Source organism: Symphalangus syndactylus, chromosome 7 (genome assembly GCF_028878055.3).
Source record: "Symphalangus syndactylus isolate Jambi chromosome 7, NHGRI_mSymSyn1-v2.1_pri, whole genome shotgun sequence".
Classification (NCBI taxonomy): Eukaryota; Metazoa; Chordata; class Mammalia; order Primates; family Hylobatidae; genus Symphalangus; species Symphalangus syndactylus.
The window spans coordinates 129,297,966-129,324,115 of NC_072429.2; the positions used below are offsets into that span (position 1 = coordinate 129,297,966).

The following is a 26,150-nucleotide window of genomic DNA, read 5'->3' on the forward strand; positions in this document are numbered from 1 at the left end:
TCCCACAGACAAGCAGCAAACATTTACTGTGGGCCTGGTACTGTTTCAAACATTTGATCCCACCAGGCCCTCACAAAGACTCCTAGGAAGGCCAACCATACTGGCTCATGCCTGTAGTCTCAGCACTTTGGGAGGCCAAGGCGGACAGATCACTTGAGGTCAAGAGTTCAAGAACAGCCTGACCAACACGGTGAAACCCCATCTCCACTAAAAATACAAAAATTAGCCAGGCGTGGTGGCACACACCTGTAATCCCAGCTACTTGGGAGGCTGAGGCATGAGAATCACTTGAACCCAGGAGGCAGAGATTGCAGTGGGCCAAGATCTCACCACTGCACTCCAGACTGTGTGACAGAGAGAGACTGTCTCAAAACAAACAAACAAACTCCTAAAGGGTACAGATGAGATGCCTGGAGGCACAGAGAGGAGGAAATGTATCCAGGCTCACATGACCAGCAAACAGCGCAACCAGGAGAGGAGCCTGGTTTAACCATTTTAACCACCAGGCCCAGCTTTCCAATCATGGTATTCTTTCCCCATGACTCCCACATCAACCATCAGCATAAGAAACAAAAACTAATGACAGTAGCAAGAAAGAGCGTTTCCCATCAGCCAGGGACCACACAAGAATGTCCCTGCCGCAGCACAAGAAACACATCAGTCTCACTTCCCTGGCAAGAAATCTGGAAGCACTCACTCAGAGTAACACAGAGTTCCTGCCCTCAAGGTGCTCACCCTTTAGATGCTGAGATAAAGTAGAAAGAAAGGGAAGGCAATAACAAGGCCCACCATGCACCACGTACTGTGGGCGCTTTCTATCATTATATACGTTTGACACGGGTTGAATTGCATCCTCTTGCAAAAAGGGGAGATCTTAGCCACCCCCTCATCCATGAATGTGGACTTATTTGGAAATAGGGTCTTTGCAGATATAATTAAGGTGGTGATTAAGATGAGGTCACATGGGAGAAGGGCAGTCCCGCAATCCAGTATGACTGCTGTCCTTGTAAGACAGGAGAGAGGCACACAGGCAGAAAGCCACAGGACAACACAGGCAGGAACTGGAGTGATGAGGCTGCAAGCTGAGGAACATCAAGGACTGCTGGTGACAACAGACGCTAGGAAGAGGCAAGGAAGGATACTCCGCTACAGGTTTCAGAGGGAGCACGACTCTGCCAACACCTTGATCTTGAACTTCTGGCCTCCAAACTGTGAGACAATATAGTTTTTTTTTTTTTTTTTTTTTTTGAGACAGAGTCTCACTCTGTCACCCAGGCTGGAGTGCAGTGACGCGACCTTGGCTCACTGCAACCTCCACCTCCCAGGTTCAAGCGATTCTCCTGCCTCAGCCTCTCGAGTGGCTGAGATTACAGGCACACAACACTACGCCCAGCTAATTTTGTATTTTTAATAGAGATGGGGTTTCACTATGTTAGCTAGGCTGATCTCGAACTCCTGACTTAGGTAATCCGCCCACCTCTGACTCCCAAAGTGCTGGGATTACAGGTGTGAGCTGCCGCGCCTGGCCATATTTCTGTTGTTTTAAGCCACCAAGTTTGTGGTACTTTGTCACAGCAGCCCTAGGAAACTAATGGAACATTTTCTAGTCTTTTAGCTCCATCAAAGCAGAAGCTGTTTTTGTTTCCCTTGGTATCCTGGCAGCTTGTACAGACCCTGGCACATAGTAGGTCGCCAGAAAAGTGATTAAAAAATAATGTATATATGTAGTAAAAGGAGGAACCATGTTTTCTATCTCTACTAAGAGACTTGAGCAAATCAGGTGCTCAGGAAACATTTGTAGAATGAATACGTTTTCTAAAAACAAATGAAGGGTAAGTTCAAGAAGGCTTTGCCATGAGTCTTATTCATGTATTTCCCCAGGACTGAGCATAGAACCTGGCACACAGTTGCTGCTTAATAAATTTTAAAGGCGGGGAGGGAAAAATGAAGGGAGGGAGGACGACAAGACCAGGATCATCACTTCCCATCTCTCAGTTTAGCCATAACCTTCCTTCCTTTATGTATCTAACTGAAGTACAGTCAATGCTGTGAAACAACCAGTTGAATTTTAAATAGACTCAATTATTTTGAAAGGATTTTCACAGCAGAACTTGAAAACTGTAAAACACATTTCTTTTTCTTTTACATCCAGAAATCATAAGGCTTCCTAACCCTTCCAACTATGTTAGCAATGCAGAGTTGAGAGGTCAACCTTCTGCGTTCAGCTCCAGGGACACGTTTCCTGTCCATGTGCAGCATGCATTCCTGACCCCTGCCCTGCAGCCAAAAAGGGACATCAACTGGGCTCAGGGAAATTCAATTTGGGCTGACAGCCTGCGGCATGATAATGACAGGGCGTCTGCTTGACATTTGGAAAGGCAAAAGAGGGAGGCGGAGCCACAGAGGTTTCTCATGGGCTTGGTTGAGGAGGGTCTAAAGTTTAGGTCACTTCTTTTCTACATATGGAGAAAAACCTGAACATAAGGCCAACTGATTTCTACTGCTGGCCCAGAATTCAGAATTCAGTTCCACTTCCATGTGCTGTGCTCCTCTCTCCCTGATGGTATTTGGGGTGAATAAAGGAAACGGGTCTTGTTCTTTATTCCCTTGGACTTGAGTTTTCCGAGGGATGACAATTGCATTGCTGTGGACTGTGATTTTATTCATTCATTCATTCGTTCATTCATTCATTCACATATTTATGAGAATTTTGTTGTTATTGTTGTTAAGAAAGAGTCTAGCTCTGTTGCCCAGGCTGGAGTGCAGTGGCACCATCTCAGCTCACTGCAACCTCTGCCTCACAGGTTCAAGCAATTCTCCTGCCTCAGCCTCCCAGGCAGCTGGGACTACAGGCGCCCACCACCATACCCGGCTAATTTTTGTATTTTTAGTAGAGACAGGGTTTCACCATGTTGGCCAGGCTGGTCTCAAACTCCTGGCCTCAGGTGATCCACAAGCCTTGGCCTCCCAAAGTGCTAGGATTACAGGCATGAGCCACCACGCCCAGCCCATATATTTATTTTAAATAAGAGGTTCCTGTATACTCGTCTTCGTAAGTGAAGTCTCTGCTCCTGCGATTCCCTTGTCTTCTACTGAACTCACAAGGGCGAGCACTTGCCTACCCCATGGAACATCAGGTAGGTTCACAACTATGACAGTGACAACAAGACAAGAAAAGCTGACCCCTTCTTAGTGCTGGTTAAGCAAGGGATGGGGGGAACTGCTTTATATTTCTTGATGTAGCCCTCCTGTGGTCAGCTTACCCACTGATGTGGTAACTTCCCCCATCAAAGGAGTTGGTTGAGAGGCACATCTATGTTATTTCAGCAGATGAGCCTGTGGGGCTGGGTTAGCTTCCATGCCCCTCCTGTGGCCCCAGGGCATCCCATACTGAACCTAACCTGGTGGCTGCTAATCTGAATGGTATTTACCTCTTTCCTTTTCCTCTAGATAAGAAGCCCCATGAGGGCAGGGTCATGCCTACAGCATAGACCTTTGTATCCCAGGCATCTTAGCCAGGTTCCTGGCACATAAGTAATAAGCAGTTATCAATACAAGTTAGATGAATGAATGACTGAATCAATCAGAGGACTAAAGGTGCTGGCCTTGTGTTACAGCTAAGAGCACAGGCTTTGGAATCAGGCGAGTGTAGGTTTCACCATGTTCCACCACTTTCCAGCTACATGACATGTTTTTATTGACATATAAGATACATACACAAAATTATCTATGTCGTAAATGTGTCATGCAAGGAACTTTTACACTAATGAAACATCACCCAGATCAGGAAACAGCACATTGGCAGAACCACAGAAACCTGCCTTATGCTCCCTTCAAGTCGCTATCCCCTACCTACCCAAGGGTAGACCATGAACGGCATCTGACAAGTTACTATCCTCTCTGACTCTTATCTTCTATTGAGAAAAATAGCACTTACTATGCTATGAGTATACAATTTAAAAATAATAATGGTATAGTAGTAATAATAATAGTAGAAGAGAAGTGGAAGTAGTCACAACAGTAGTAGCAGCAGCAGAAGTGACAGTAGAAGCAGCAGTGGTAATATTAGTAGAAGCAGCAGTCATGGTAAAAGTATTAATAGTAATCATGGTAACAGAAGTAGCAGTAGTCATATCAGTAGTGGCAGTAGCAGTAGCAGTAGAAGTACTAGCGAGATACTACTAGCAATAGTAGTAGTCATAATAGCTAAAACTTATATAGCACTTACCATGTGCCAGGCACTGTTCCAAGTGCTTTACCTTAACTCAACTAGTGCTCAAGACAACCCTTGTAAGTCTCTAAAATAGAGAACAGGAAGAAGCTGAGGCACAGAGAAGTTAAGTAGCTTTTCAACAAGGTCACAGAACTATGAAACTGGATCCAGAATGCAAACTCCAGCAGGCTGGCTGCAGAGCCTATCCTGTCAGCAGAATCTTTCAAGAACGAGTAGTGTGGAGGAAAAGATTTGTCCTTCAATATCTGCTCTCTTCTTCTATAATAACAACTCTCAATTTGTTAAGCACACAGTCTTGCAGAATAAAGACTACACTTCCCAGCCTTCTTTGCCACAAAATGTAGCCAGAGAACTAAATTCTGGCCAGTAGAATATAAGTAGGAGCAGGAGGTGCAACTTCCAGGAAACATCCTTAAAGGATGGGACGTGCCTTTCTCCGTCTTGTTCCTTCCTCCTGCTGTTAGATGTGATGGCTGGAGCAGAAGCAGCTAAAATGGGGTCATGAGGTGACCTTGGGAATAGAGGCTCATATGGCAAACAAACTAGAGAAAAAGCCCAGGTCTCTCATAGATTGCTGTAGAAAATCTGTATTACTTGTACCTGAACTTTTAGGTAAGAGAGACACTTCTCTAAGCCAATGTTCTTTTAGATTTTATGTCATTGTCAGCAAAACCTAATTCTAATAATGCACTGAGTTATTGCAATTATAATTAATATCACCTAAAAAGATACCTGCAAAACGAATGCCATTTTGTGCTAGACTCTTGACTTAAAAAAAGAAAAAAACAAAATAAACATGACTTTGGGTAATCCTATAATAGACAAATTTTGAAAATAAAAGTAAAGCTTCATTTACCCTGGAAGGTGGTATCATGTCTTGATCATACGAAAAGCCTCTCAGGTTGGCCTCTCTGCCTCCAGCCTCTCACTTCATCCACCCATTCAGGACACATTTGCTTATCTAATCATCCTCTAAAAACTATTTTCAACCTAAAAATTGAAGTAATTACAATGCCCTATGTGCCTACTTTATGTAAAACACTTTACATTTTTTCTAAACTACACAAAAAAAATCTGAAACATAAATATTAGCCCTTTTTCATGGATAAGAAAACAGAAGAAACACAGAAAGTCAGTGTCTTTTTTTTTTTGAGACAGAGTTTCGCTCTTGTTGCCCAGGCTGGAGTACAATGGCGCGATCTCGGCTCACCACAACCTCTGCCTCGCGGGTTCAAGAGATTCTCCTGCCTCAGCCTCCCAAGTAGCTGGGATTACAGGCATGCGCCACCATGCCCAGCTAATTTTGTATTTTTAGTAGAGACGGAGTTTCTCCATGTTGGTTAGGCTGGTCTCGAAATCCCAACCTCAGGTGATCCGCCCACCTCGGCCTCCCAAAGTGCTGGGATTACAGGCGTGAGCCATCGCGCCTGGCCGAAAGCCGGTGTCTTGTGTGAGATCACACAGCAAGTCAGTGCCAGGGCCAGGATTCAACCACCCCTTCTAGCACCCATGCACTTTCCACCACGTGGACTTCTTAGAAACCCTGGCCCCAACAGGTCAATCCTGTGCCAGTCAGTCTGCCAGCTTTTTAAGATTCTCAGACTCTACAAGGTTTCCCGGCCTACCTTTTCATGGTTCTTCCTGTCCAGTCTCATTTTTATCATCCTCTAACACAAACTTTCATCCACTGAGGCCAGACTCCTTAGACTCTTCATCATGTGTCCCTACACCAGGCCTCAGTATTCCCAGCTGCAAAATGGAATAAATCATATCTCTACCTCTCCCAAGAGGTAACGTGGCATAGAAAAAAAAAAAAAAGGCCAGGTGGGCGCGGTGGCTCATGTCTGTAATCCCAGCACTTTGGGAGGCCGAGGCAGGCATATCACGAGGTCAGGAGATCAAGACCATCCTGGCTAACACAGTGAAACTCCATCTCTACTAAAAAAAAAATACAAAAAAATTAGCTGGGCGTGGTGGCAGGCGCCTGTAGTCCCAGTAGTCCCAGCTACTCGGGAGGCTGAGGCAGGAGAATGGCGTGAACCCAGGAGGCGGGGCTTGCAGTGAGCCGAGATAGCACCACTGCGCTCCAGCCTGGGCAAAAGAGCGAGACTCAGTCTCAAAAAAAAAAAAGGCAAGGGTCCTGCAGTAAGGGAAAATTGACTTACATCTAGCTGGGCAAGTTCTTTATCCGTAAAATGAATGTAGAAATTCTTTTTTTTTCTTTTTTTTTGAGATGAAGTCTCGTTCTTGACCCCCAGGCTGGAGTGCAACAGCGTGATCTCGGCCCACTGCAACCTCCGCTTCCGGGGTTCAAGTGATTCTCCCTCCTCAGACTTCCGAGTAGCTGGGATTACAGTTGCCTGCCACCATGCCCGGCTAATTTTTTGTATTTTTAGTAGAGATGGGGTTTCACCATGTTGGCCAGGCTGGTCTCGAACTCCTAACCTGAGGTGATCCTCCTGCCTTGGCCTCCCAAAGTGCTGGGATTACAGGCATGAGCCACTGCACCCAGCCGAATGCAGAAATTCTTACTTGGCAGGATTGTTGGGTGGAGTAAATGAAATTTTATTTTATTGTACTTTTAATTTTTAATTTTAATTTTTATTTTTGAGAAGGAGTCTCACTCTGTTGCCCAGGCTGGAGTGCAATGGCACAATCTTGGCTCACTGCAACCTTCGCCTCCTGGGTTCAGGCAATTCTCCTGCCTCAGCTTCCCGAGTAGCTGAGATTACAGTCACATGCTACCACACCCAGCTAATTTTTGTATTTTAGTAGAGACAAGGTTTCACCATGTTGGTCAGGCTGGTTTCGAGCTCCTGACGTCAAATGATCCACCCACCTCAGCCTCCCAAAGTGCTAAGATTACAGACGTGAGTCACCATGTCCAGCCTGAAATGTTTTTAAAGAACCTAAAACACAGTGGACTCCTATAGCACCTTATAGTGTTGATGGTGTCACTGTTGTTGCTACTCTTGATTTCTTATAGGCACCACCACCCAGACAACTTTCCTTATAAGTAAAAGCAATGGATAATGTGACAGAAAACATAGTAGACAGTCTACACCTGTACAAATGCTACAGATCTGTTCTCCAATAACAGTCGCGCCCACAGTCTCTGTCACATTCCAGTGCTTGTGTTTGATAAAATTTCGCATTTCAACTCCCAAGAAGAATCCCACTGTATCTCCTGGGCCGGTTTTTCTGGACAGGATGGGCTACAGATCACTCACCGATTCCATAGTGAATCTCTTGACGAAAAACTGGAGAGCCTGGAGGCTGAAGATCTCATGTCTCAGCCGTCACATCAGAAAATGACCTGGATAGGGGGCAGGACAAAAAGGGGACAAGAGTCATCCAGTGAAACTGGGCAGAAGACATTGTCTCAGACCAACATGGGATTTCATATGGAGGCTGCACCTTAGGAATGTTCTTGCACCACAGAGTGGCTGTCCAGAAATATGAAGGAAACTACTATTTCAGCTTCCTATGGTGGGGCTGATACCTCCATCATTGAATCTCTGTGCAAGTAAGTGCTCAGGAATCCTTCCGGCATTCTATTTCTAGCTCTACGTTGGAGAGCAATTTACAAGTCATTAACTTCTCTAGACCTAGGCTCCTAAACATAAAATTAAAGTGTGCTGATGGATGCAACAGATAGACAGACAGACAGACAGACACCTGCAGCTGTCTGCCCACGAGAAAGCAAAAGTGTTCACCCAGCAAAGGAAACTAGTTCCAGGAAGAAGGCAGATATAGAAGAATATACATATTTCAGGACAGCCCCACTGAACCTGGGAGAGGATTTTAATTAATTCATGCATACCAAAGCTTAATTAATTGCTGAGTGCACAGAGCACAGGAAGTCTGGGATAAAAGATGTTACATAAGGGAACAGCTTCAATATTTGCAGAATAGAGGGAAACAGAGGTGGGGATATAAAAATAAATTGAGCCAAGGGACCGCCTTGGTTTTTATCCAGTGATTTCTAGCTCAGTGTGGCATCCCCATCCAGGGCCAAAAACCGAGAGACATCTCGGCTCCACCATCTCCCTCACCCCCATATCCAATCCATCCCCAATTCATGTCTACTTTACTTCCTAAAGATCTCTCCACTTATCTCTCCCCATCTCCACTGGTCCAGCTCTGGACCAAGCCTCCATCATTCTTGCCTGGGCCACTGCAGCTGCCTCCTAACTGATCTCCCCTCATCACCATTTCTCCCTCTGAAATCTAGTCTCCCATGCTGAAAGCAGAATAATCTTTTGTGGGTTTTTTTAAAATCTTTTATTACAGGGAATTGTGTACAGACATAAAAACAGAGAAGTGTATCATATACCCCCGGAACCCACCAGCCGGTCTAATCACATTAACCCATAATCATACCCACCCCATCCAAACCCTCATCCTTCCTGCCGACGCATTATTATTTTGAGGAAATTTCCAGACATCTTATCATTTCAGTCATAAATATTACCACATGGATTTCTAAGATAAGGTCTTTGGAAAAAAATATCACCGTAAAACCACTACCATACCTTAAAAAGATAGCAATAATTCCTTGATATCATCAAATAGTCACACAATGTTCAAATTCCTAATAGTCTCATAAATGTCAAAAATGGTGTTTTTAACAAGTGTTTTTTTTTTTTAAAAAAACCCAGATCCAAATAAGACTGACACTTAACAATTGAGAGATATGAAGAATACCATTTTGAAAACACAAATTTGATTGTGTCATCCCTCAACTCTCCACCACTAGCTTAACATCCCTCAATAGCTTCTCAGTGCTTTAGAATAAAAATCCAAATCACTGAACATGTTCTGACTCTTGTTCACCTCTCTGACCTCATCCTGTCTACCAGGCACAATGCTGTAGCCATAGGACATTTTCTTTTTCTTTCTTTTTTTTTTTTTGGTGTGTGAGACAGTTTCACTCGTCGCCCAGGCTGGAGTCAGTGATGTGATCTTGGCTCACTGCAGCCTCTGCCTCCCGGGTTCAAGCGATTCTCCTCCCTCAGCCTCCCAAGTTGCTGGGATTACAGGTGCCCGCCACCACGCCCAGCTAATTTTTTGCATTTTTAGTAGAGACAGGGTTTCGCCATGTGGAGCAGGCTGGTCTCGAACTCCTGACCTCAGGTGATCTGCCCACCTTGACCTCCCAAAGTGCTGGGATTACAGGTGTGAGCCTCCGCGCCCGGCCCATAGGATATTTTCTTAGATCCTGGAACATGCTGCAGTTGTTCCACCACAGGTCCTTTGCCCATGCTGTTCTCTCTGCCTGGAAAGCTTCCTCTCTTATCTTCAGTGCCTAGGTAACTCCTGTACTTCCTTAAATATTATATTCTCAGAGAAACTCTGCACCTTCAGATTAGATCATGAAATTTATCTGTTTTTAATTATGTTTTAATGTGAAGATTGATTAATATCTGCTTATTTTCTTCAATTATAAGCCATGTGGATACAAAGATTGTGTTTGGATTTGTTTATTGGTGTATGTTGCAGCACCAACTCTACAATGCCCGGCACAACAATATTAATAAATATTTGTTGGACAAATGATCAAACCACTTCCTTCAAACTTAGATGCCAATAGCCATTGAATCTTCCTGAGCACTGAACCACAAATTTAAATTAGATGGGGAACTGACAAGCTTATCTTAAAATGCATATGGAAATGCAACGGACTCAGGATAGCCAAAACAATCTTGAAAATGAAGAACAATGTTGGACTTCTATTTCCTGACTTTGAAACCTACAAGGCTGAAGAAATCAGGACAGTGTGGTACTGGCATGAGGATAAGCATATGCTATCCTTCAGAATCAAAGATCATGATCTTCCTATAATATTGACCTCCAGAACCCAACTTTACTAAGCACATGCTTACGAAAAATAAGTATCTGTTACTTGCATACATAGTCAATGCCTCTCCCAGCCTGCTCCTCAGTTTATTATTCTTTTGCTTTCCTTGCTTCACCCAAGTGGAGCAGCTGAGTTAGTATGGTAGACTGCATGAGTCTTCCCACTTCACTTCCAACATGACTGTGAACTACACATTTCTGCCCTTTGTCATGGGACTTTGTAGTACTTCCCACTAGAGTGAATGGTATTTACTTCCCTGTCTCACTGGATTCTGGACTGGATCACTGACTTGCTGTAGCCAATGGACTGTAGCTAGAAGTGACAGTGTGCTGTTCCCAAGTCTATTCCTCTTGCCCTCTTATGATGCACCACAAAAGGAATATGTCTCCATAGCCGCTGTCTGTTGCTGCCTTTTAGTCTGAACTCAGATCAAAGACGTGGAGCAGATCTCAATCAACCACAAGTACAGCATGAACCAGCCATGCAACTAGATCAGCCAAACCACAACCAACCCATAGATCCTTGAGCATGAAGATATGTATCTGCTGTCAAACAAGCCTCTGAAATCCTGAGGTTTTTGCTACTCAGCAAAAACTGCCTAATTCACATGGGAATATTAATTTATGAACACCGAGCATCAATAAAGCCATGCACATAGACAGCACAAGTATGATGACCACTGACAGCTATTCTTGCAGAATTCCCACCTCGTTGGTGCCAACTGGACCCATACAACAATCCTGCAAGGGAGACACTGGGCCAGATTTATATATGAAAAAATCGTAACTCACAAGATACGAAATAATGTGTCCAAGACAGTGTGTGGCAGAACTAAGATCCTGACCTAGGTGGTCTAAAAAACTCCAAGCCAGGTTTCTCCTGCATAAATCATAAAAGGGTCTTGCAGATGCTGTCCCATGAGTCTGTGATGCACCAACCTACCTCCACTCTTGTCCCATTCCTTCAGTGGGTCTTCATGAGAGGCTGCTCAGGTTGGGGGGAAGGCCACTGGGCCTAACATCAAAAGTTCCAGTCCCAACTCCACCCCTATGGAGAGCTTCACTCTTGTCAGTGAGCCTCTTTAGCCCTCAGGTTTATGAAATGAGGCCACTAATCCCAGCCTGGCCTACGTCACTAGACCATCGTGAACCTTCAGACAGAAGGAGTGTGAAAGAGCTGTGTAAGGTGTGACACCAAAGTCAGTTGACATTCTGCTGCCTTGACTCTGAACTTATCTGAAGTAGGTTAGCAGCTACGTCTATGTCCGTACCTCACCCACGGCACTTGAAGACCCATCTGATGCTCTGAGAATGATTTTTTATTCAAACAGAGATTATTTATTTCCAGTTAAGAAAGTAATCCAGGTTCATCAGAAAAAATATTAAGGCATAAAATTAAAATCAATTATTATCCCAATACCTGAAGATAAATACTGTTCCTATATTAAGGCGATTTCATTTCTGGGACTCGTTTTTTTTTGTTGTTTTTTGTTTGTTTGTTTGTTTTTGTTAAGGGTGAAACAAAGAATACATTTCGATTACCATAATTTTCTTAGAAGCAGGGAACTACCCTGTGCCAGGGACTGCTCTTGCTGCCTAAAGACAGAGCAAAGAACAAAACAAAAGAAAGTTCATGATCATAAAGGACTAATATTCATTCATTCATTCATTCATTCATTATTCTTAAATTCCATCAATATGGGTCACCCACTACATACTGGGCACCGGATGATGACGATGATGATGATGATGATGACGGCGTCCTTGCCAGATCCTGTACTCTAACAGTATGACTTATTAAAAGTTGGCCCCTAGAACAAACACATCTGGGTTAGAATCCAGATTATGAATCTTTGATGAGTTATTTATCCTTTCATACTTTAGTTCATTTTTTTTCTTTTTTTTTTTTTGAGACAGAGTCTCGCTGTGTCACCCAGGCTGGAGTGCTGGAGTGCTGGAGTGCAGTGGCACGATCTCTACTCACTGCAACCTCCGTCTCCCAGGTTCAAGCGATTCTCCTGCCTCAGCCTCCCAAGTAGCTGGGATTACAGGCATGTGCCACCATGCCCAGCTAATTTTTTGTATTTTTAGTAGGGACGGGGTTTCATCATGTTGACCAGGATGATCTCGAACTCCTGACCTCAGGTGATCCACCTGCCTTGGCCTCCCAAAGTGCTGGGGTTACGGGCATGAGCTACTGTGCCTGGCCGAGTTCTCTCATCTTTAAAATTGGATTTCCTGTTCTGTGGAAGCTGTACTTAGAAAATTAGGGACTTAAAAGAAAATAGACCAAACTTATTTTTATGATGCTATTCCTCTTAAGCTATCTGAAGCCCAACTTGTCTAGTCTGAGCTGAAATTTCACCTCTTCTAGGAAGCTTTCTCCAATTTTCCCAGCCCAACAGTCTGTCCATTTCTGAACTCTTACAGCACAGCTAGTAACCATAAGGAAAGTACCTACCTCATGCAGTCATAGCAAGAATTAATAAGAGAACATGATTAAAGCACTAAGCAAAAAATGGTTAGCTCCCCGTAGCTGATGAATGCATGGGAGCTAGTTGTGGTAGTGATATTACTGCCTCGTTTAATCCCCATACCTATCCTAAAAGAAGCTGAAACTCAGACATTGAGGAACTTGTCCAAAGTTATCGCTTGGGTACCTCAGTCTCAATCCCACTAGGGGACCTTCTGATAGACTGTGGACGCACACCTCAGAATTGCCCCGCCGAAGGGAAAGGAATCTGGGGCATTTACCTGCCACCTTCCACCCCTCACTGCCCAGACACAACCAGGACATAGTCTCAGGCTGAGATGCAGGAAGCCCTCTGTGTGAATGAGCACTGTCTGCACTGCCTTCCAGGGAGCACTCAAAGATATGAGCAGGGGAGCAGCAGCATCTGTACATAGACACTCAATAAATATCTGTCGAAGGAGTGAGTGAACAACGTCTGTCAACCCCCACGGTCTTCTGTACAACCTCTCATTTCCCGCTGCCACCAGCGACAGAAAGATTTAAAGCACCTGCCTGCTAAAGTGAACCAGAATTCATTACCATCAAGCATCTGATTTGTTACCACCCACGTTTCTGCTTTTCCACTGAAAGTCTGTTCTACGACTTACAGTTTGTCAGTAAGGACAGCAATTCCTGATGCCATGCAGGAATCGGGGACATAAATCATTTGGTACATAAACCCTTCTTTATTGCCATTCCTCAAATAGGTGTTTTTTATTCAACAGAAGTGACTCCACGAATGTTGGAATTTGTATCCTTTTATAGAGGATGTTATAAACTCTTGAGTCATCTGCAGCTGGCTACAGCTTGGACAATTTTTTCCCCATAATATCACACCAAGCACTTTTCCTTTTTACTGATGTAATTCTTTCCTGTTCTGTGGAAGCTGTACTTAGAAAATCAAGGACCTAAAGAAAATAGACCAAATATATTTTTGTGATACTATTCCTCTTCAGCGATCAGAAGCCCAACTTGTCTAGTCCCAGTTGAAATTCCACCTCTTCCAGGAAGCTCTCTCAAACTTTCCCAGCCCAGCGATCTATCCACTTGTGAACTCTTACAGCACTGCTAATAACCATAGCAACCCCTTATTGTTGTTTTATGTGTCAACTTGACTGGGCTAAAGGATGCCCAGATAGCTGGTAAAACAGTATTTCTGGTTGTGTCTGTGAGGGTATCTCTGCAAGAGATTAGTATTTGAATCAGGAGACTGAGTAAGGAAGAGTACCCTTCCCAGCGTGAGTGGGCATCATCCAATCCATTGAAGGCCTAATATTAATAGAACAGAAAGTAGCAGGAAGGGTGAGTTTGCTCCCTGCTTGAGCTGGGACATGCATCTTCTTCTTTGGACATTGGCGCTCCTGGTTCTCAGAACTTCAAACACAGACTGGGATTTACACCATCAGTTCCCTGGTTTTTAGACCTTTGGGCTAGGACTGAATTACACCACTGGCTTTCCTGGTTGTCCAGCTTCCAGATGGCAGATCAGCCTCCATAATCAATTCCACTTATTATAAGGATGAGCCAATTCCCTATAATAAATATCCCCTTACATATATCCTATAAATTCTGTTTCTCTGAAGAACGCTTTTACATATCAGACCCCATCCTAGGCACATTCATTACATCCTACAAGGAACTTTGCAAGGAATTGTGATTGTCTGAATTTTAGATAAGGAAACTGAGGCTCACCGAAGTTATATAACATTTCCCAAGTCATACAGCTGGGTAGTGGTGGCGGATTCAGAACTCAAACTTGAAAGAGCTTGATTTCAAAGCTCAGAACTTTATCTGCTGTGCTAAGCAAGGCACTATGGATCATGACCAAACATCCCATTTGGTATCATTTCCTGATTGTTCATAAAGGTAAGTAAATCTCCTCTCCTGGCTGGATGTGGTGGCTCATGCTTGTAATCCCAGCACTTTGGGAGGCCAAGGCGGGTGGATCACCTGAGGTCAGGCGTTTGAGACCAGCCTGATCAACATGGTGAAACCCCATCTCTACTAAAAGTACAAAAATTAGCCAGGCATGGTGGCAGGCGCCTGTAGTCCCAGCTACTCGGGAGGCTGGGGCAGGAAAATAGCTTGAACCCAGGAGGCGGAGGTTGTAGTGAGCCGAGATTGCACCACTGCACTCCAGCCTGGGTGACAGAGTGAGACTGCGTCTCAAAAAAAAAAAACAACTCCTCTCCTGTGGTGTTTCTTGAATGTAACTGCTGAGACCATCTGAATTGGTCATGGGGATTTTGTACTAATCACTAGATCTTTCCGTTTCCATATCTGCTGGCAAGCAACAAGTCCTGCCTCCCTACCAACCCTGATCAGCCCTGAGTTAGGCATCTGTAACCTCAGGCCAGGTAACTTTGGACTCCTGCTGTTTTTCCTAATCCCTCTTCTCCCTGGCCAGCATGCATGTGTTTGAGATGGGCCCTTCTGCTAACTCTGTCTTCCCAGGATTATCCAATAGGCTACAGTTCAGAGAGATACAGAGGAGACCTTGCAGAAGCCCACCCCAAGAAGAAAGCCAAGAAGGGCTGAGGTATTCTCCCTGACAATGCCAAGGCTGCTGGACCTTAGCTTTGGCTCTGCCCCCAACCGCCTGCCTCATTTGTTGATTCAAATGATAACAATCAAAGATGGTTTGGGTCTTTCTTCTCCAAAGAAGAGGTCACTGTGAAGGACTCACAACCCAAAAGACCAGAACCACTGTCTTGCTGGATTATACATTCATGACAACTGTGACTGCATGTCTTATAGCCTACTCTGAGTATATTGCAGGCCCTGGGCCTGACAGTGAGGAGGGTGAGTTGAGTAACACAAGGTCATTGCCCATAGAGAGCTCACAGTCTGGTGGGGCAGGGACAGGTATAGAAACAGACAGGATGAACGGTTGTCAGTGATATCATCTGGGTGTGAACACAATGTCATAGGACCTGCCTTCCAAACATCTCTTAAGTGCCTACTGCATGCTGTTTTCCATTGGCTACAGCTTCCCACAGTGAGAATTATCTGCTGGGAAAATGCATCTATTCATCCACTAATATACTGAAAAAAAATTTTTTTTTATTTTTTATTTTTTGAGACGGAATCTTGCTCTGTCGCCCAGGCTGGAGTGCAGTGGCACAATCTCGGCTCACTGCAAGCTCCGCCTCCCAGGTTCACGCCATTCTCCTGCCTCAGCCTCCCGAGTAGCTGGAACTACAGGCACCCGCCACCACGCCTGGCTAATTTTTTGTATTTTTTTAGTAGAGACGGGGTTTCACCGTGGTCTCGATCTCCTGACCTCGTGATCCGCCCGCCTCGGCCTCCCAAAGTGCTGGGATTACAAGCGTGAGCCACCGCGCCCGGCCTGAAAAAAAATATTAAGCTAAATATCAAGGAAGTATCGGTTAGCAAAATAGACATGGTCTCTGCTTAAGGAATAAGACCTTCATCAAAAACTCACCGACAACAAGAAAAAGGGCACGTACAGGTACCATAGGACCTACCTACTATAAGTGATTAATAAATCCTCAGCATTTTAAAAAGTTACATCCTAAGAATTTTGTGACTCTTAAAGTAAGTGAATGCCAGAGAAACAGCCTTGGGATCCCAAGAAGAGAACGATGAAATAAACTTGAGAGTTCTCAAGTTTATTCTATACTTGGAGGCAGGCTAGGCTCACTCACTAGCCATGCAATCCACTCCTCATGCCAGCAGGAGCAGGCTCAACCCAGTCTGGGCCACCACAAATTACACATTTTCTTCAGGGTTCCCCTGGGAAGAAGCGCAAGTGTGGAATGTGAAATCCAAGGGAGCCTAGGGTCTGTTGTGCTGCCCATTGTGTGATCATATCTTCAAGGTCATTTCAAACAATCTTGAGTTCACTCTCAGCGAGTATGCTGAGTGCAGAGCCATCTGGGCAGCTGCTCCCTCATGCTGCAGCCCAGGACTAGGGGAATTTCCCAAGCACAGCAAAGAGGAGAGCCCTTGGGACAGAAAGACACATTCCAACACAGGCTTTCCCACCTAATTTCTGGCTGATCTTGAGTGATGAAAAATCACTTCTGGGAACCTGTGTTATCTTCTTTTTCTGTTTTCTGAGACAGTCTTGCTCTGTAGCCCAGGCTGGAGTGCAGTGACGTAATCTCTGCTCACTGCAACCTCCGTCTCCCAGGTTCAAGCGATTCTCCTGCCTCAGCCTCACAAGTAGCTGGGATTACAGGCACGTGCCACCATGCCCAGCTAATTTTTGTATTTTTAGTAGAGACGGGGTTTCACCATGTTGGCCAGGCTGGTCTCGAACTCCTGACCTCAGCTGATCCACCTGCCTTGGGCCCCCAAATTGCTGGGATTACAGGCATGAGCCACTGAGCCCAGCCCTGTGTCTTCTGAAAAATTGAGATTTCTGCAGACTATGATGATGCCCACACACAATGCCTTGACTCTCACAGGTCATTACAGGCCAGGTGCATCTTACCGAAAGCAACACCTGCCACTCCGCCCCAAGAGCTTGCTCTCAGCCACCAAGACGCAGGCTGGGAATGCCAGGAAATGAATGCTTCTAGCTGTGGCCTTCAGACAAGGATGAGTGGAAATCAGGAAACAATATCCCAGCTCCTTGCCCCTTGGTTCTGACAACCTGAGAGGTCCCCAGAGGAATGAAACCCCAGTTGCCTGCCTGATAACATGTTCTTCGTTGGCTCCTTCTCTTCTCTCTCTCCCTTCCTCATTCCTACACCTGTGTTTCTTTGGATCACCTCCCAAAGAAACTATGCATGCTCCAATATTTTCTCAGTGTTGGCTTCTTGAGGAAACCACCCTAAGACGGGGATGATGATACTTTTAACAGAGTGTTGTTAGGAGGAAAAAAAGGAAGTTGTATAAGAGTAAGAAATGCCAGCATAAAGCAGGTGTACAATGAACAACTGCCAGTATTATGATAGCCCAAACCTAGAAATGACATCTGCAGCCCAGGGGCCTGACTCAGCAGCTTCCCAGCAACGCCAGCACCATAGGCACGTTTCATGTGGCTGGGAATCCTGTTGGTGTCCACTGACTACTGTCCCAGTGACAGAGAGAATACAACCAAGGCCTGGAAGTCACCTTCTAGGAGCAGCACCCCAGTGTCCCAGCCTCCACCCTGTCCAAAGAAAAGGGAACCAGGATGGAAAGGGGTCTGCATGGAAAGGGGTTTACTCCCGCGCAGGAAGCCCCCATTGCCCAGTGCTCACCAGGTACCACGCAGGCCCTGTATAAGTATTGGCCACATCGCCCCTTTCAATCATGCTGAGTCTTCACCCAGCCCAGAGCAGTGAGAGGTACAGCTAGGAATGTCATCCCACTTTACAGAGGAAACAACAGCCCTTACAGAATAAATAACAATTTTAATAGAATAAATAACAACAGGTCTGATAGAGTTTGGATCTGTGTCCCGGTGCAAATTTCATACAGAATTATAATCCCCAGTATTGGAGGTGGGGCCTGGTGGGAGGTAACTGGATCAGGGAGGTAGATTTCTCATTAATGATTAGCAACATCCCCTTGTTGCTGTCCTTGCCATAGTGAGTGAGTGACTTTCCGTGAGATGTGTCGTTTAAAACTGTGTGGTGCCTTGCTCTCTCTCTTGCTCCTGCTTGGGCCATGTGACGTGGCCCCCTTCACCTTCTACCATGATTGTAAGTTTTTTGAGGCCCCCCAGAAGCCGAGCAGATGCCAGCATCATGCTTCCTGTACAGCCTGCAGAGCCACGAGCCAATTAAACCTCTTTTCTTTATAAATTACCCAGTCTCCAATATTTCTTTATAACAATGCAAGAATGACCTAATACGAGTTTAGCAGAATAAATAACAATTTCTTTTTTTTTTTTTTTTTAAATGGAGTCTTGCTTTGTCACCCAGGCTAGAGTGCAGTGGTACGATCCTGGCTCACTGCAAACTCCATGTCCTGGGTTCAAGTGATTCTCCTGCCTCAGCCTCCTGAGTAGCTGGGATTACAGGCACATGCCACCATACCCAGCTAATTTTTGTATTTTTAATAGAGATGAGGTTTCACATGTTGGCCAGGCTGGTCTCGAACTCCTGACCTTAGGTGATCCAGCCACCTTGGCCTCCCAAAGTGTGAGGATTATAGGCATTAGCCACCGTGCCTGGCCACAATTTTTAAAAATAACAAAGCTAGCATATATTGCACAGTTATTATGTGTATCTGACACTAACTAAACAAGCAATAACTTCTTTAACCTTCATAACAAACCTAGGTGACAGGTATTGCTGTTTGATTTCACAGAGAAGGAAACTGAGGCAAATACAGGATGAGTATCTTGCCAGAGTTTTTACAGCTAATAAATGGAACCTAGATCTGTCTGAATACAAAGACTTATCTTTGCTTTAAATCTCACCAGCCTTTCAGAGCAGGGCCAGCCTCAGGAGAGGTCTCAGCTGCATGTATTTCCCTTCTAGTTTTAGAACTAAAAAAAGATCTTTAACACACTAACAAGACCAGCCTCGCTCAAGCTCATTCCTAACACTTAGGAGTAGGTCCAATTAACATCAACCCCACTTGACCACACTCTTTGTAATTACCTTATTTCCTCCATTTTATGATGACCATATTTTCACATTTTAGCATTTCTGAAACAGGACGTGTCTCCTATCAATAAAATATAACGTGGCAAAACTTTTTTCTCTCCCAACACTGCTATGATATCAATAATGCATCTTGAAATCAAAGACATCTCAGAATCAAAGGAAATCAAGTATATCTAAGAAATGTTCAAATCTCATCAAGATAAAGCCCAGATCAGGCCTTACAAGACTGTAAGTTTGAAAAATGAGGAGCCTGAATCATCTCCTTCAGACCTCCCCAAAAATCCAGCAAAGCATATCTGTGCCTGCATAAAGTTTCACCCCACACAGCAGCCCACTACCATCTATCTATCTATGGCTCTGAAATCTCATGGAATCCCTATATATCTGCATTTTTAATTAAAAAAAAGGAGATCAGTTCCTCACTTGTCAGTCCACAGATAACATCTAATGAGTGTCGATTATGTTGTAAAAATATGAAATATATATTTGACTGCATCTTCTATTTTGCCAGATTCATTCATTCATTCATTCATTCATTCATTCATTTATGTAACACTCCAACAGTTGCCTAATAGGAGCCCACCCAAGTGGGGCATTTTCCTCTGCTGTAAGGCAGACAGGTGAATCAATGATTGCTGGTACCTGCAAGAACAGAAGTCGCTATAAAGTAGAGAAAATAATGCAGACGACTGGACAGTGAGTGGCTTCATGGGGGAAGTAGTAGCAGCTTCTGGTTTTAAGGATGAACAGGAGGACACCAGACAGAAAGGCAGGAAGAGGGAATTCTGAATGGACAGAACAGTAAGTTCAAAGACCTTTCATTGGACGAATGTTTGCTGACCCATCTGCCATGTCCAAGGCACAGTGACGATACTTCCAGAATTTTAAGATAATAAATGTGTGTTGTTTCAAGCCATTAAGTCTGTGCTTCCATCTAAACCTTGTTACCACCCATACAAATAGGCAGATTTGCATTTAGAAAGTTCTTGACCTGAAAGGTGCTGAGAAGCAGAAGGAAAAAGCCAGGGTTTTAGAATTAAGGGGCAGGAGTTTGAGAGTCCTGGCTCTCCCCTCTTCCAGCCTTGGGGCAAACCACCTTACTTCTCTGAACCTCAGTTTTCCCATCTGTAAAACTGGCATAATAATATTAAACTCAGGTGCCTGCTGTGAATCAGGCCTTGTGATTTCCATCCAGAAATACACACATAACTGATGCTTCTCTTGGCCAATTATTTGGCCCTCTAGCCTCAAAATATTGCAAATGTATCAGCCAAAGTACATGATCTATTTAACAATGAGATTTTTTTCTTTCTTGATATACATCAGAATGTCTTATTTATGAGGGTGAGAATACTGTTTATTCACTCCTATAACTCTTTTTTTTTTTTTTTTTTTTTTTTTGAGACAGGGTCTTCCTCTGTCACCCAGGCAGGAGTGCAGTGGCAAGATCTTGGTTCACTACAACCTCCGCCTCCTGGGTTCAAGCAATTTTCCTGCCTCAGCCTCCTGAGTAGCCAGAATTATGGGCACGTGCCACCACAACCCAGCTAATTTTTGTATTTTTAGTAGAGACAGGGTTTCACCATATTGGTCAGGCTGGTCACGAACTCCTGACCTCAGGCGATCCCCCCACCTTGGCCTCCCAAAGTGCTGGGATTACAGGTGTGGACCACCGTGCCCGGCACACTTCTATAACTCTTAAAATGCCTAGTGCACAGCAGGTGCTCAATAAATTATCTTTTGATGAATACATTAACAGAATTAGATAAAAACAAATAAGGGAAGCATCAGGAAGATTTCTATATGCATTGTCAAAATGGGAAACTGGGGATGCCTTTTAAACTATAGGGAAATTCAGGCTGAGGCAGAAGGATAGCTTGAGGCCAGGAGTTCAAGACCAGCCTAGGCAATATAGTGAGACCTCATCTCTAAAAAAATTTAAAAACTAGTGCGGTATGATGGTGTACACCTATAGTCCCAGCTACTCTGGAGGTTGAAGCAGGAGGATCACTTGAGCCCTGGAGATTGAGGCTGCAATGACCTATGACTATGCCACTGCACTCCAGCCTGGGCAACACAGCAAGACAGCAAGACCCTGTCTCTTAAAAAAACCAAAATAAAACAGCCGGGTGTGGTGGCTCACGTCTGTAATCCCAGCACTTTGGGAGGCCGAGGCTGGTGGATCACCTGAGGTCAGGAGTTCAAGACCAGCCTGGCCAACATGGTGAAACCCCATTTCTACGAAAAATACAAAAATTAGCTGGGCATGGTGGCGGGTACCTGTAATCCCAGCTACTTGGGAGGCTTAGGCGGAGAATCGCTTGAACCCGGGAGGCGGAGGTTGCAGTGAGCCAAGATCACACTCCAGCCTGGGCAACAAGAGTGAAACTCCGTCTCAAAAAACAACAACAAAAAAAAACTACAGGAAAATATTCATGCGACCTAAAACTGGCCCTTCCACTGGAAGTCCTACAACAAATTACATTTCAGCCAACCCTGACAAAGTCCTGTGACCAGGGAACACCACTGTTCCAGTCCTCAAACATCTTTCTGAAAATCCATCTCCATTTCTTAGAAATTTTACTGCCTGTAAACTTAGAAGGATCAGCCAATTTCCACAAGACTCCTTTTCAAAATGAAGTTTCCCCAGAGTCTAGACTCTCCTTTTAATGATGTTTTAAATATTTTCTATTTCAACAGCTGTTTGTCTCCCAGGCACAGTGGGCCACACCTGGACAGGATGCTAAGCCTGGATGCAGCTGACTCACCACAGGCCCGACGCCACTCCCCGCCCCACTAGTGTCGCCAACTCCGGAGGACAAGCCGCTGATTTCAGGGTGCCCATTAGAATGGAAGGCCCTTGAAAAATCCCCAAGCAGGCAAAACAGCACTGTAGGCAAAGCAACCCCACACTCCGTCTCTTCCTCCTCTCCAGAGAAACCTTCAGGGAAACAAGACGCTGCAGCTAGCACACTGCCTGGCCCAGTAAATGTTTGTTGTATGAATTAATTAATGAATGCCTAAACAAACACCCTCATGCCAAGACTTTCTGGGCACACACGGTCATTTCCCATCAGAGTCAGTTCCCAGCTGCCGACCAGTCAACAACATCTAATCAGAGCCGTGGATGTCCTGCAAGTCACTTGCTTTGCAACTATCTCCAAAATAGGTTACCCTGACCGTCATCATCTGGGGGCTGCTGTAAACTACATTTCCCTTAGAAATCAATCAAGGCTTCCCACCTTTCCGAACCCTATTTCCCCTGAATGACAGATAACTACAAGGAATTAGTCTGAGGCAGAATGCATTAGTGCCCCAAAAGGGGCAGGAGACTTGGCTCAGATACCTGGTTAGGCTACCACCTAATGCAAAGTCCATTGGCTCCTCGGAGTCTCTGATGCCACAGTGGTAAAACTGAAATCATAATGCCCACATCCAACAACTACTGAGGGAAAGAGCATCAGACTTCCCATTCTGGTATCATGGCAGCCTGAGCTGACGGGGCAACCTTCCCTCTTCTGTAATAAACACATCAAATCTTGAATGACTATGACCCAAGTGGGATAATACATAGCCAAATGGAAGAAATAAAGGCCATAGCTCCCAGTACACACATCTGTGTACATCTGCATACACGCATATGGACACGCAGAAGTGCAACCCATGTACAACTGCATGCACACATACATGCAAGTGCAACTCATGTACAACTACACACATACACGGAAGTGCAACCCACGTACAACTGCACACATACAAACACACAGATATACAACCCACGTACAACTGCATGCACACATACACACATACAGAAATGCAATGGAATGTGTGCTGCAGCAGCAGGGCTATTCCCTGTGGGCCCATGGAAAGGATGCTGGGCTGTTCCCAGATGCCCTTCCAGGGGCCCTTCCAAAGGACTTCATGTGCTGGGTCGGGACATTCCATTGTCAGCCCATTTCCTCTGTGGAAGCAGTTTTCTTGGCTCGCTCTGACACAAGTGATACAGGCGGAAAGAGCAGTCCCTTCTCACGGTCCAGAGATTGTTGTGAAAAGGGGTCAGGCTGGAGGGTCCGACTTTGCAGAACCCATACCTAGACATGCTTCATGAGACAGAAAACCCCACAAGTCCTGGCTTCAGAAAAAAAAAAAAAAGGAGAGGGAAATGTATGGACTGACAAAACTGACAAGTCCAGGAAGGATGGAGATTCAGTCCTGGCTAGATTCAAGGGCTCAGAGGATGTGGTCAGGGAGAGGTTAGTCTTCATCTGTTGGCTCTGCATTTCTATTCAGGGGAAGGATGGCATTTTCAGGCAGGCTTTCACCAAAGGGGCCACTGGCCTTCAGGCTTACATCCAGACACAATTGAGCAATCCCTGCAGGAAAGCCTCGCTGTGCTGGTGGTTCTAATAAAAGTCTCAGGATTGACTCTGACTGTTCATCCATCCTTGAACTAATTTCTGTGGCCAGGGGCTGGAACACTCACTGGACTAGCTGGGTATTGCTTATGTGTCCAGATGGACACGGGGAGCCGGTCAGCTCCACAAGACCCACAGACCAAGGGAGGGGAGGAGAACTTGCCCCAAGACCACAAGGACAGAAGAGAGAGGAGAGGAAAGGAGATGGTGTAAACCATAATTTTTATTAGAGAATAAGGTAGCAATCAACTTCAGCCTTAAATAAAACAAAGAGAATAGGAGTGCAAGTCTTTCTTTAATGTTTTTTTTCCAACAGCTTTCTTGACTTATAATTCACATACAATTAATCACAATTTAAAGTATACAATTCAGGCCCGGCACAGTGGCTCACGCCTGTAATCCCAGCACTTTGGGAGGCCCAGGCGGGCGGATCATGAGGTCAGGAGTTCAAGACCAGCCTGACCAACATGGTGAAACCTCGTCTCTACTAAAAATACAAAAATTAGCCAGGCATGGTGGCGCGAGCCTGTAATCCCAGCTACTTGGGAGGCTGAGGCAGGAGGAACACTTGAACTCAGGAGGTGGAGGTTGCAGTGAGCCGAGATAGCACCACTGCACTCCAGTCTGGGTGACCTCTGTCTCAAAATAAATAAATAAATAAATAAAATAAAGTATACAATTCAATGGTTTTTAGCATAATTCACAGAACTGTGCAACTATCACCACAATCCATCTTCATCACCTCAAAATGAAACCCCGAACCCATAAGCAGTCACTCCCCATTCCACCCTCTATACAACCCCCGGCAAAAATAACAATATAACCTTTGTTTATATAGCTTTGCCTATTTGGATAGAATCATACAATAGGTACCACAAAAACATAGGAGTTTTTTTTTTTTAATTATTCTTTCTTTTGTGGCAAAATCTACAAAAAGATCTCCTTCCCTAAACTCCTAGATGAACTCTGCCCTTGTGGCTCTGATGGAGTGAAGTCTCACTCCCTGGAATCACTGCTGTGGAAGGGGCTTCAGTTCATCCCTTCAGTGACATGGGCCACAGAAGGAATGAGAGGCTTAGGAGACCCTCCCTAAGAGCCCTGGGAAAAGGCAGAAGCTGGAAATGGTGCTGTCCAGCAGGCCTGAACCAAACATGGCACATCAGGCCCTGCAGCCAGGGCAAGGACCCTTCCTGGAGGCCTGGGTCCCGCACACATTGTCTCACCCCAGCCGGTGTGTGGTGGAGCAGAAAAAAACCCAGGCTTTAGTCAAACAGATGGTCCAAGGACTCCCCAAGGACACGGCACTATGGGTTTTCTGCCCAGCATCGCTCCTCATTCCTGATTTCAACTGGGATCTCCCTTCCCATGAAGTATATGTGCCTACAGTCCCAGGTGTGGGCCTCACTGGCTTAAAACCATCCCCATCATCTGCCACTAACAAGTTTAGAAGGAAGATGTAACCCAATTAGGGTCAGTAAGACATGAAGCTGGAGGTTTCTGAGAAAGCTCTTTCTCTTTTGCCCAGAAGTTTTTGAAATGGTGTTTTCTCCCTTCTTTTGGATGTTATAAGAAAGATGTGAAGCTAAAAATGGCTGCAGCTGATCTCACTACCAGTCTTGGGGAGATGCCAACATAGGAAGGACGAACCCAAAGAACTACGGGAAAAGGAAGCTGCACTGCCACTGTGCCAGTCCCTCTCCACTGGTCCTCCCTTTTCCGTCCTACTCTGCATCCCAAATTGACCTCAGGGACTAGTGCAAGGGCTTGCTCCTCCTCTGCTACAGGATGGTTTTAGCAACAGGGAGCCCCAGCAGAAGACAGGAGGGAGGGAGAGGGAGGCTGAGGCATCTGATCTCTTCCCTGGGGCTCCCTCTCTAGGGGTCACTGTGAAACGGCTGCTGGCCTCAATCCAAGTTTCAGCTCTGGCCAGGGCTCCTTCGCACAGTCCTCGCTGTCTCAAGTTTCCAATAACTCTTCCTCCTTGCTCCTCAAAACTAGGCACACACAGGAGCCTCGGGGCTTTGCTATCCCTGGAGCTTCCCTATACCTGCCTGCACCACCTTCTTCTTTTTTTTTTTTGAATAGAGATGGGGGTCTTGCTATGTTTAGCAGGCTGGTCTCGAACTCCTGGTCTCAAGCAATCCTCCCATCTCTACTCCGCAAAGTGCTGAGATTACAGGTGTGAGCCACCACGCCCAGCCAACCTGCCTACACCTACTAAAAATCCCTTTATGTGGCCAAAAAGCAGGTGAGAAGATGCTCAAAGGCATTAGTCATTAGGGAAATGCAAATCAAAACCACAGTAAGATAAAACCTCACACCCACTAGGTTGGCCATAATGAAATACACACACACACACACACACACACAAAATAGCAATAGCAAGTCTCAGCGAGGATGTAGAGAAACTGGAACCCTCATACATTGCTGGTGGGAGTGCAAAATGGTTCAGCTGCTTTGGAGAAGTCAAAACATGGGTTATCAGATGACCCAGCACCTCCACTCCTAGCCATATACCTAGAAGAAGTGAAAATGTACATTCAAATAAATACTTGTAAATG

At 45.1% G+C, this 26,150-nt stretch overlaps 1 protein-coding gene across 8 annotated transcripts in view; it reads right to left on the reverse strand.

Annotated features, from left to right (window-relative positions):
• The window catches only part of ASAP1 (ArfGAP with SH3 domain, ankyrin repeat and PH domain 1), a 395,575-nt gene that overhangs the window by 345,248 nt on the left and 24,177 nt on the right, over positions 1 to 26,150 (reverse strand). For 6 of the 8 annotated variants that reach the window (XM_055287244.2, XM_055287246.2, XM_055287247.2 and 3 more), the window contains exon 2: positions 7,465 to 7,550. In XM_055287244.2, the coding sequence (XP_055143219.1) occupies positions 7,465 to 7,523 (59 nt within the window). In that variant the 5' untranslated portion in view covers positions 7,524 to 7,550. Of the gene's footprint in view, positions 1 to 5,859; positions 5,979 to 7,464; positions 7,556 to 26,150 lie in introns of those variants that run through there. The other 2 variants (XM_063642982.1, XM_063642984.1) reach the window with 2 other exon arrangements.